Source organism: Salminus brasiliensis, chromosome 1 (genome assembly GCF_030463535.1).
Source record: "Salminus brasiliensis chromosome 1, fSalBra1.hap2, whole genome shotgun sequence".
Taxonomy (NCBI): domain Eukaryota; kingdom Metazoa; phylum Chordata; class Actinopteri; order Characiformes; family Bryconidae; genus Salminus; species Salminus brasiliensis.
In genome coordinates this window covers 88,149,882-88,162,255 of record NC_132878.1, presented here as the reverse complement: position 1 = coordinate 88,162,255, position 12,374 = coordinate 88,149,882, and the positions used below count along the sequence as shown (strand labels likewise).

General features: G+C 40.4%; 1 protein-coding gene across 1 annotated transcript in view; it reads right to left on the bottom strand.

Moving 5' to 3' along the window:
- itga8 (integrin, alpha 8) overlaps positions 1 to 12,374 on the bottom strand; it is a 113,230-nt gene that overhangs the window by 44,136 nt on the left and 56,720 nt on the right. The window contains exons 14-16 of the mRNA XM_072692262.1: positions 10,224 to 10,269; positions 7,141 to 7,248; positions 346 to 401 (exon numbers count right to left, since the gene is read on the bottom strand). Coding sequence (XP_072548363.1) covers positions 346 to 401; positions 7,141 to 7,248; positions 10,224 to 10,269 — 210 coding nt within the window. The remainder of the gene's footprint in view (positions 1 to 345; positions 402 to 7,140; positions 7,249 to 10,223; positions 10,270 to 12,374) is intronic.

The following is a 12,374-nucleotide window of genomic DNA, read 5'->3' as shown; positions in this document are numbered from 1 at the left end:
TAAGGAATAATGAACGGTATAACACACACACACACATGCATACCCCTGCCTGTGTCAAATCAAAAACACCACTCACACACTGTAACTGCTGTAATAGTGGAGCAGAACATTTAACTGCCTGTTCATTAAGCAGCCTTTCACACTATTTACACACCCATACATCCCCCAACACACACACACACACATACAAACACCTTAAAGGGATTCAGTGTAAAGCAACACTACGTCTCTCAGCAGTGACGTGTTCCAAACACACCACGTTCGATTTAACTGCAATTTCACCCAAACTGCACACTCAAAACTACATTACCAATTAATAATGAACAAAATAGATAACATACTCACCAACATTATCAGGGATCCCAATGCCAGACACTTTAGCACAGACATCCACTCTCAGACTAAGAGAGAGAGAGAGAGAGAGAGAGAGAGAGAGAGAGACATGCTGATGAATAAAACCTGGTGTATGGGTGCATGCAATCTCTGCTTACACCACAGAAATGTTAAAAAGTCTTTCTCAATGACATTAACTGTTCCCTTAACTTCCAGTGGGATCTGTAGCATATTCTATGTAATATTTACTTGCACAGTTAGAAACACCCATGTTGTACTTCCATTCACCGGCCAATTTATTAGAAACACCTACCTTTTGCTTCTTCTTACTGGCCACTTTATTAAAAACACCTATCTTTCCTTCATTTCACTGGTCACTTTATTAGAAACACCAATTGTGTATGTCCACTCACTGGCCACTTTATTAGAAACACCAATCTTGTACTTCCCCTTACTATTTTTTAGAAACATCTACCTTGTGCTGCCTTGATACACTCAACAGCAGTATCTGAGAACATTTTGTAAGAGTGTTTGTTTTCACGTTCTGTACGAACGTTCTGCAGACTGAACCTTTACTCTCCCGTAACATTAAGTCATTATGCCTCCCTCTTACACACACTCAGACTAATCATGACCGATATCAGTAGGGCACAGGAAGTCTCCATCTCCATCTCCATGAGCTGCGCAATTAATTTGGGGGAATGTAAAAATGGAAGCGATATGAGAAATTATACCAGCATTTCCAAACACCTCCTCATTTTCTACAATACAGACCTGTCACGAACAACACGCAACCACACCACACACCTCCAGATGCACACACACATATACACAGGCACATATTTAAATGTTTCTTGCACTTCTCTCACACCTCAGCAGCTGGACGTTAGCGCATGTGCCTCCAGAGCGGGAAAGCCGTGTGAAACCTCACCTTTAAATGCCCAAATGGCCACACAGGACAGCATGTGCGTAATCGGTAATACCCAAACGGCCCACACGCAACCTTTTTATTGAGCGTGTCTAGGGCTCAGTTACCCATAAATGCCTGGGGTTGTGCCTCATGCATAAATATGGAATACCCAAAAGGCCCTGTCCTGATCTCCATGGAGACCAAAGCTATGTCAGAAAGTAATGCCCTATTCACTACAGAGTGCACTATTTTGGGAGTTGGGAATTTTGTAGTGGTGTTGGAAAACATAGTGGGGAACATCCAGTACACTTCTACAGCCCCATAATGGCAAAAGCTGGAACAGGCAGAGGACAAAAATGCACAGAATACTAGGACTTTGTTTCGGGCAGGAACCTGTCGATTAGATACGCATCACGATACAGGGGTTATGATTCTATACACTGCAATTAAAAAACAACCTGTTTTCACACTTACACAGTAAACAATTAAAAAGTCAGTTCAACTTAAAATGATAAAGTAACTGAGAACAGAGTCATTTTTACTAAATAACTCACTGATTCGTTTGGTAACAACAGTGGATGAGCTAAAGCTGGAATTGGTAGCTAACTTTGTCAGATTTTTACTCAATATACTCTTCCTGAGGGCTAACCCAGCTAGAATTGTTTGGTTAGTAGAACAACTTTTGGTTCTTAGATCACTCAATCCGTCACAGTTTTCTGAACTTGCATAATTGGTATATACTGAATATATATATATATATATATATATCTTTGACACACTTTATGTCAAATTCATTAAAACAGTACATTCTTTATCAGTGTGATTATGTATGTATGTTTTACAGAATTAGATTTTATTTTTTGCATTTCTAGTTTTTGGGAAAGTTACTTCAGACCATTACACACATTTTCAGAATGTTTCTTTAATTATTTCTGACTATTTCAGACTAACCTTCCTGAAACCTTACTGTGAAACACTGTTGAACTGTTAAGATTCTCTGCTACCTGGGATTTCCCGGCTGCCGGTTAAAGCTCACCCTATAACAAGATGCCAAAGATTATACCATCTTACCTTGAGTAAAAAGTAAAAGTGTATTTTCTAACTACATTCACCTTTACCTTACAGGTTGAAACCAATATGCCAGAATATCTATGGCTAGTTGAGAAAGACAAAGTACTAATAAAGATCTGATTTTATTGAACAGCTTAGACAGTTTAGAAATTTGAATAAGAAACTGAAACTGAAAACAATAAACTGTTAAAAAAGACGAAATAACATTAAAAAAACAACAAAAGAAGAAAAAACAACCCAGTGCTGGGTAAAATAACCATAAATTACATTAATGCTTATAACCCAGTGATGCTGGGTCACTTCAACCCAGCGTGTGTTCTGTTCTGAAGACACCCTGAGGTTGGTTGTAGAAATAACCCCAGACTGGTTTGTTTATTTATTAAAAAAAAAAGTTTTTTTCCAGCGTATGTATGGACCTCTGAGGGTCACCAGATCCTACTTTGAGAATTATGGACCTAGACTACACTACAGAGCTGCAGCTGAAACTGATTAAATATTGTGTAAGATGGTTAGCCTGTGTTCCTCCCCCTCAGTTTGTTTACTGTTTATTCCCATCTGCAGGTTAGAACTTCCCCCTATCACATGACATCCCCAGACTGAGGCTTTCAGCAACTGTGCCCCCCTAGTGCTGTGAGATCATACTATATAAAAACACACAGTTCTGAATACAACTCAATATGTACTGTTGGCCAAACTGAGATGCATAGATAAAAATTGTGAGTTAGGAAAACTTATGACTAAAGTAATTAAATTAATAAAAGTAACCCAATGTGAGGAAGATGTGCAAAATCTACTACTGAGCCTTTGAGTCCCTATAAGTGTTCTGTAGAGTGCTCTTGACTTGAATGTACAGAACCATTTTACTGTACAGCTGCTGTAACCACAGCGACCCTGCTATGACCCCTCCAGTGGGGCAACACATTTAGTGCAGAGCTATGACCAGACACATGTGCTCTGTACCCCATGCTTGTGTGTGTATGTGTGTGCGGGTGTCTGCTGGTACAACACGTGTGTTTGTAAGGCAGGAAGTAGGCCTACTGAATAACTTAATGATGCTTCTCTGTGAGCCTCGTTAGTATCGCTCTCTCATGACAAGGGCAATTGCCAGAGACAACACGTACATACATATATATGCCCCAAAACACACACACATACATACACACACAGAAAGTGCCCAGGGGGTGACCCATGACCTTCGGTGTGACCCCAGAAAAACTCTTCCTCACTTGCAGCCCATCTGCCAGCTACAATTACTGCAGTACCCTCAAGGCTATTAGTGGTATCCTGTGTGTGTGCACCATTAATGTCTATTATTCTCAAACAGTTGGGTTCAGACGATTCCTATTACAAGGCTATTAACACTATCAGTGATTTCCATATGTGTCTGTATTGACACAACTAACTGATATACTGGGTAGTTGATAATGTTGCATGACAATGTTAAACTGTGGTTTTATCAGTATTTTTGAAAATATTGGTGATAATGTGTAAGTAATGATCAACTTTTCTATTTTTTTTTACCAATTACTTTCCCAATTTAGTCATTTCCAAATCTTACATTCTGACATAGTACCTAAAACACTCATATCATACACTACTCCAAGTGCTAGGAGGGTGAAATACTAATATGTGCTTCCTCTACATCACATGAAGCCGGTCAATATTCTGAAAAAAAAGGTCAACATCCTTGAAGGAGTACACTAACAGCCAGTTCTGTTATGCCTGTATTGGCTAGCATTGGCTAGCAACAGGTGCCTGTACTGGCTAGCATTGTGCTGAGTATGCAGCAAACTTGCCAGTGTTAAGTCAATGCTATGATTCACTGTTTATTTAACACTGGCAAATTTGAAGGTTATGGTCAATAATAGGACTCCTTGTGTTAAAAATATTGTTGCTGTACTGCAAAAACATTGCATCTCCAAAATGGCAACTTAACAGTAAGAAAACATCTTTCAATAGAAGGCAATGTAAAAAGATGTTACTCATTTTGGATTATTTATATAGGTCCATTTATGGAATATGGTTCTTTCTACGGTTTATTCCTCTTGCTCTGAGGGAGACTTAAACCTGGATCTCTGTTAAGCTGCTTTGTGGCATCATTTGATGTGAAAAGCATTATAGAAATCCATTTTAATTTATGTTAATTAAATTATGTGTCAGTTTGAGTTTAACTAAACAGGCCGTCCAACCTACCGAAAGTACATTCTGTGGTCCACATGCTGTCATTAGGATCAGCTCATTGTGCAAGAATGATGTGGGCGTCTGTTAAGAGTCAAATGTTAAACCAGGCAAACTATGTGCAGAGCACACCGCTGCTTCGCACTGAGAAAAGTCCCTCGTATGGTGTGGACCATCATAAAAATGGGTTCCCTCCAGCAGAGAACTAAGCCACAGTTCACTTGGAAGTGGGCCGAGACGTTCTCTTGTTCTGTCTGCAGCTGAAGACTAGTGGAACGTTTCCACCTGTCAAAACAGACCAAACTAAAGAAATAGCCTGATAAGTCTGCACCAAACAAGACAGGTGTAAAAGCTCCCTGAGGCACATTGAGCCTCCCCATGTAACTGTCAAGTCACATGGCTTTATTGTCATTCCTGAATATAATCTGTATGCACTAGAACAAAATGATGTTCTTCAGGACTACACCGGGTACAGCACACAAAAGTGTGTACACAGGACAATAAACACACAGGACAATAAATTATTACAATACACTAACTAAGCAGGACAACAAGACAATAAAGGGATGCATTAAATATAGAAATTAGGGTAGTTGTAAACAGTAAAAAGAAATTTGGAGAGAGGTATCTCATGGTAGCATGTAAAGATTGTAAGAATTATAGTGCAGGTGTGCGGCAATTGTTAAGAGATGTGTGATCAGCACATTATGTAAACTGTACAACAGCTACAGCAATCTAGGCTGAACTGACGATTAATTGCATTACACCAAATATCCTTAAAAGCATGCAAATGTCTCCAAAGCACACCTTTAAGATTAGAATAACATAAGACATAATTATTAACAATTTTTATTCTAGAATAACTGTTACAACATGTAACAATTATTGTTACATGTTGCTGCTTAGAAAGCCAGCTCAATATCAGCTATTGCTTGTAGCTGGTTTCAGATAGTCTGAGGTGGTCCTTAATGGTCAAGGTGGTTGAAAAGCTAAACATCCACAAAAAAAAAGCATACCCTATTTTATAACTAGTTAATCAGCTGGTTATTGCTGCAATGTGAGTGGGCAGTTATCAGAGAATTTCAGAGCTAGAGGCACCATGTATTACTATATATGTGGCAAATGTTTTGTATTTGCATTTTAATTAATTTATTAATTTAGCTTTTTTACACTTTGGCAAAGTTGTTCTAATCAGTAAATGTTGTTGGACCAATAGAAATTCTCCAAACATTTACAAGGTTTTTGCATGTCAAGGATGATATATACAGTACTATGCAAAACATTTTACGTAAATACAGTAGAAAGGAAGAGGAATTTTCCAAATTGAAGAAAGTAGAAATCTGGGCTGAGCTAGTCTGAAGAACCAAGCTTGGTATTGGTAGCAGATTTCTCCTGGACGCCCCTATTAGCCAGCAAAGCATGAATATGTTTAGGAATATGAATATTCCATCACCTGCTCATCTGATTTACCATCATTAAGCACTGATTTACCAAACCAGGTGTTTGAACTATAAATGAACTATAAATAATACTAGACTCACATGGGGAGAGCTTTGGAGATGTTTTAATGGACGTTTTGTTTGAATACTATTAGTATTTGAATATTAGTGTTTTGCTGAGTAAATAAACATTTGTTATCTAGATACAAAGTATATAATATAAATAATAATAAAGTTAGAAAGACAAATGAGTCAGTACAACACTAACACTGTTTTAACTAAAATATTAGAGAATAAATTTAATTTAAATCTAAAATTTACATATACATAAATAGATATTTAATGACTTAAAATTGTTATTGGTATAGGCCACAAAATTTTCATATTGGCCCAACACACACACACACACACACACAGCAGGCTTTAATTCCACAGAAAAAGATGAAACAAAGCCATAAACACGAAAGAGGAGACAGGAACACAGGAGCTCTCTGTTTTTACTACTGTGGCCTCTCTCTCTCTCTCTTTCTATCTATCTATCTCTCTCTCTATCTCTCTCTCTGTCACATTATCTGTCTGCCTCTCTCTCACAGCTGATTGTGCACATTTGTTGTAACAGGCTACTCTCCTGTTATTACAGAATTCCACACTTTAGTGCTTTTTGTCTGCCTTCTCCAGATCTTTCTCTACTGCTTTCTTCAACAAGCCAAAGCTAACACACATACGTACCACAGGCAGTCAAACACACTGGTATGTTTACAGTAAGGCCTCACTCAAAAGTGTCTGTGGGACCAAAAGTCCACATAGAGGGGCAAGAAAAACAGGCTTGTGTTTGTGTGTGTGTATTTGGGGTGAATGGCTTGGCAGAATGTAAGGGGAATGCGTGTGTTAGGCTTCCATAAACCAAATGTCTATTTTGTCGCTAGACTGAAACTACCGTGGAAGAACATAACCTCCCCACCAAAATCCAACACCACTGTAACTGAGCCGAAACCCACACTAAACAGCTGGTGCCATGACAAAAATCACAACTTATTTGCTTGTTTAAAATGTGTTAAATGTAACCATAGACTTTCAAATCTATAACACAATCCATAAATGGAAACTAAAAGCCTGTTTTCAATTCCTTATTGTTGTGACATCACAACCATAAAACTGCCTATTACGACAGCAGCCATCTGTAAGCAGTGAAATGCTGGAGAAACTTACCAGGGAACCATGGTGTCTGAGTTGGGCAAGCGGCAGGACTTGTCCTCCGGGTTAAGGATTTGTGGAGTCAGGAGCAGCTGAGCATCCACAGTGACCACTGGTCTTGCCCTGGTGACCATTTAAAGGAACATTACCCAGTTAGCAAGATGGTGAATGTGAATCGTTGGATCAGAATTTACATGGTCTATTCATTTGCATTAGTGACCTTTATTTTGACACAGTCTGTTTGTGATCTAGTGGTCGCATGGAGTAACTGTCTCTCTCTTTAATTCTGTTACAGTAAAAGTCAATGGTGGAGTCTGTCATTCTGAGATTGACTTACTCGAAGATTTGTCCTATTTACACTTAATCCATGTCCATACGATCCTCCCACTGCTCACACTAATAGAACTCTGCTCTTCACTCACACAGCAGAGTGATGTTGTGGCGGACGTGTGGTCATGTTGACTTCTGGCTCTCGTGGCTACAGACTGTACCAGTTTTATCCACATGCTCCATACACGTGACAGACAGCTGCTCAGTCTGTGTGGTTCCACTGCAGCTACAGTTCAAACCAGAAGTTTACATACACTATATAAAGACACATATGCATTTTTTTCTCATTGTCTGACATGAAATCAGAACAAACTTTCCCTGTTTTAGGTCAATTAGGATTACCAAAATTATTTCAATTCTGGTTGAATGCCAGAATAATGAAAGAGGGATTTTGAAGGCAATTTTTATTACTTTCTTCAAAGTCAAAAGTTTAAATACATTTCATTAGTACTTGGTACCATTGCCCTTAAACTGTATGACTTAGGTCAAACGTTTTGGACATCCTTCCACAAGCTTCTCACAATAGCTGGCAGAAATTTTGGCCCATTCCTCCTGACAGAACTGGTGTAACTGAGCATATTTGACCATATTTGTAGGCTGCCTTGCTTGCACATGCCTTTTCAGCTTTGCCCATAAATTTTCAATAGGATTGAGATCAGGGCTTTGTGATGGCCACTCCAAAACATTTTGTAAAGGAGACTTTGTTCTCCTTTAACCACTTTGTAACCAGTTTGGCAGTTTGCTTCGGGTCATTGTCCATTTGGAAGACCAATTTGCACCCAAGCTTTAACTTCCTGCTGATGTCTTGAGGTATTCAGTATTTCCACATAATGTTCTTTCCTCATGATGGCATCTATTTTGTGAAATGCACCAGTCCCTCCTGCAGCAAAACAAACCTCAACATGATGCTGCCACCCCCGTGTTTCACACTTGGGATGGTGTTGTCAGGCTTGCAAGTTTCCCCTTTTTTCCTCCAAACGTAACGATGGTCATTATGGCCGAACAGTTCCATTTTAGTTTCGTCAGACCACAGGACATGTCCATAAATTAAGATCTTTGTCCCTGTGTGCATTTGAAAACATTAATCTGGCCTTTCATCTCTGGGACACAGAACCTATCTCCTTCCTGAGCAGTATGATGGCTGGACATTCCCATCTTGTTTGTACTTGCATATAATTCTTTGTACAGATGACCGAGGCACCTTCAGGCATCTGGAAATTGCACCCAAGGATGAGCCGGACTTGTGCAAGTCCACAATTCTCTTCCTGATATCTTTCTACTTTCCCATGATGTTCAAAAAAGAAGCAGTGTGTTTCAGGTGTGCCTTAAAATACATACACAGGTGTGTCTCTAATTAACTCTGATGTCGCCAATAAACCAGAATCAGAAGCTTCCAAAGACATGACATCATCATATGGGCTGTCCCTAATTGTGGCATAGCAATCTTAGTGTATTTAAACTTTTGACTTAGAAAAAAGTAATAAAAAATGTCTTTAAAAAATAATTTTCTCATTATTCTGGCATTTAGCAAATATAAATAATTTTGGTAATCCTAATTGACCTAAAACAGGAAAAGTTGATTCTGATTTCATGTCAGACAGTGAGAAAAAAATGCATATGTGTCTTTTTATATAGTGTATGTAAACTTCTGGTTTCAACTGTATGTGTTCAGATTGAGCAAATTATTTCTGCGAGAAGTAAGAGCGGCAATAACACTGTATTCCACACTGCTATGGTTAAACTTTGGCGATTAGTTTGTGGTTCACGTGCACCCTGAACCACTCCTAGATTCCTAAATGAGAGGAATGAGTGCTCCTGCCACAATTCATGTTAGTGGTGGAACATCCCAGAAATTCTCATTTATTAATGAGAACACATGTTCACCCTGGTGGTGAAGCACTTTATGAATCTGGCCCATGGTGAATGCAACGTATATTGAACAAAGGTGTGCAGACAGAGATTCAGTACTTTATGGATTTGAAGAGATTTTCCTTGTGTTAAGCAAACAAGGCCTTAAGTAAAGCCTCAATGGCTAGAAAAGGTTAAGTGGTGAGAGTTTAGCATGCGGCTAACGTCTGATTAAGCTCTCTGTCCCTCTGCGAAGGCTTGTGCTCAACCGCCGGCTTAGCGCTGGTAACGTTAGCTTACACAAACACACAGGCGCCCATGCCTGCTAATCGTTTTAGCACTGACACTGTGACACATCAGACGTGTGTGTGTGTGTGTGTGGGTATGAGAGTATGTGAGTGTGTGTTTGAGACTCGGTGGCTTTGTGGAAGGAAGCGAGGGGCTGATTAGAAATTTTTCAGAATGAAACAGAATCTGAGAGGAACATGACGGCCTGAAGCCACAGGGGGCAAAAGGTCGAGCTTGGCTACAACCCTCCAAATATCAAAACGCATTTAAGTTTAGGACGCACACACACACACACTCGGCGGCCTATACAGTAGTGCCGTGCCATTAATCACCACAGACAGACACGCACATACACGAAGATGCTAACAGGCGTATCACTGATCACAGAAAAACACGGAAAAAAGGTTCACGTCAAACCAAACTCTTTTCCGATGAAAAACACTCAGGCCTGCTAAGCTGCTCACACTGATGAGGGGAACATGTGGAAGTGTTTGTGTAACGATGGTATGTGTGTGTGTGTGTGTAAGCAAGAAAGAGAAAGATGGAATGTGTGAATGAACCTGGAGGTATGTTGCTAAGCTGCTATGCTACAGCTTTGGTCACGTATGAGAGAGTTGGGGGAGGGGTCTTACCTGTACACCACCACTTTGCCAGCACCGAAGGCACCAACAATCAAATCTGCAACAAAGAGAGAGAGAAAGACAGAGAGAGACACACTGAGAAATGACAAAGAAAGATGGCAAAAGAGACTAAATGCATGAACATGTGTAAATATATATGTGTGTGTGTGTGTGTGTGTGAGAGAGAGAGAGAGAGGGGACAGTGTGTCAGCTTCAAAGCATGCCGCAGCTGGGAGTGATTTGAGGGACTCCAGCAGTCTCCAACACACACACACACACACACACACACACACACACACACACACACACACACAAACACACAGACGTCTCACATTTTAACAACCTTAGATCAGTACAAACAGAACAACCAACAAGCTATAAATATCCCCCAGACCCACTGACTCAGATCAGAACCAAACGCAATCACACACAGCAGACCCTCTGACCACAAATTCAAAAATTCCCTACCAAACACAACAACAGACAAGCATTTCTAACAATATTAGAACAAGAGGACACATACCTGGCCCAAAAATGGCATTTGGGCCGCATACATATCAAAAGTAACATGTGTTGCCTCCTTATATATGTAACTAATCACACTGTACTGTATTTTAATGCTTTGCATACTGTCATGTATTGTATGACATATTACTATTAGTTGAGGAACTAAAAAAAGCCCTGTGCAATACTCTGCAATGTTAATGTGATACACATGTTAAATCTGATAGACTGCAGGGGCTCCTGCAGGATCGCTGGTACTAATCCATCAGCAGCCAGAGCCTGAGAGAGCACAATTGACCTTGCTCTCGCCAGGTGAGTGGAAGGATTTCTCTCTCCCCACATCACTTCAGTGTGATTCTGGCTGGCACGGGCGTCTGCTAGTCGATGTATCAGAGCTGGCTTCCCAGTGCTTCTCCTCTGAGCATGTTGGTTGCCCTGTGACGTTGCGTTGGCAGCAGTTCGATAAGAGGCGGTGGATGGTTGCGCATTTGCCAGAAGAGGCATAGGTCCGTCCTCACCATCCCAGTCTATAATTGGGGACTGGATAATTGAGGATATCTAAAATTGGGAAGGGAGGTTCATCAGATAGACTTGTTTTCTCTTAAAGCACTTTAAGTTTCAAATTGGTCCTTGCCATTCAAAGGACGTTGCCCTTGGTGTTTAACAATGTAGAACATAATACCCCACAATAAGCCCCCCTGCAGAGACATTCTGGCAATGCCAGGTAGCGCCACACTTCCACGATCAAGCCCAAAACATACATATACATTCAGACACATACACTCCAGTCTCTCCCTACTGGCCGCTCTCCTCTCTTCTGCCACTGACAGCTGTTTTAGCCATAACAGCCCGTCTCTCTGCTCACGCTCCAGCTCTGACATTTTACAAAATGACTATTTATACAACTGGAGCAACATTAAACATGATTATATAATGACTTATGACGAGCTACATTAACCACTGTATTATACTGATATCGATACGAAAGATCATCAATCATCATCTGCATGTGCAATTAATTACAGTACACTACTTTGTGCATTTTACTTGGAAAGTGTGGAATAAGTTAAGAACAGTAGAGCCATATGAAACCTACATTGGCAAAACTACTACCTGCACACAACTCCGACCTTCGCACGAGGCTTACGTGTGCTGAAAGTCTCAGCGGATTCAGTGAGAACGGCTTCACTTTTAATTGGGAGCGATAAATCTGATGGGAAGAATGTTGCTGTTGCTTGACTGTGGTTCTGAAATGCAGAAAGAGTTAATAGGCGGGTGAGTACAGATTGGTCCTGGAGGGCCGCTAGCAGTCAGCCAGAATCAGGAGGCTTAAAGGCAGGAATGTTCTAGAGCGGCTCCAGAAACCCTAATAAGCGCTCGGAGACCGGTCCCAAGAAGGAATTTACGCTCGGCCGTCCTGGCAATGTGCCTGTCCCAAATCGGAGCTCTGACCCAAAAGAGAGAGAGGCTTTGGTGTTTTTGGATGAAAAACACACCTCTGATTTCAGAAGCACAGGAGAGAAAAACACACACATACACACACACTGGAAAGTCAAGGCGTCCTTTATCACCAAACCGATCTATATTAAAAAATATATATAGATGAATTATCTGTTTAGGAATGGCGCCATGTCCAGGGGTATTCCTGCCTGTCACCCA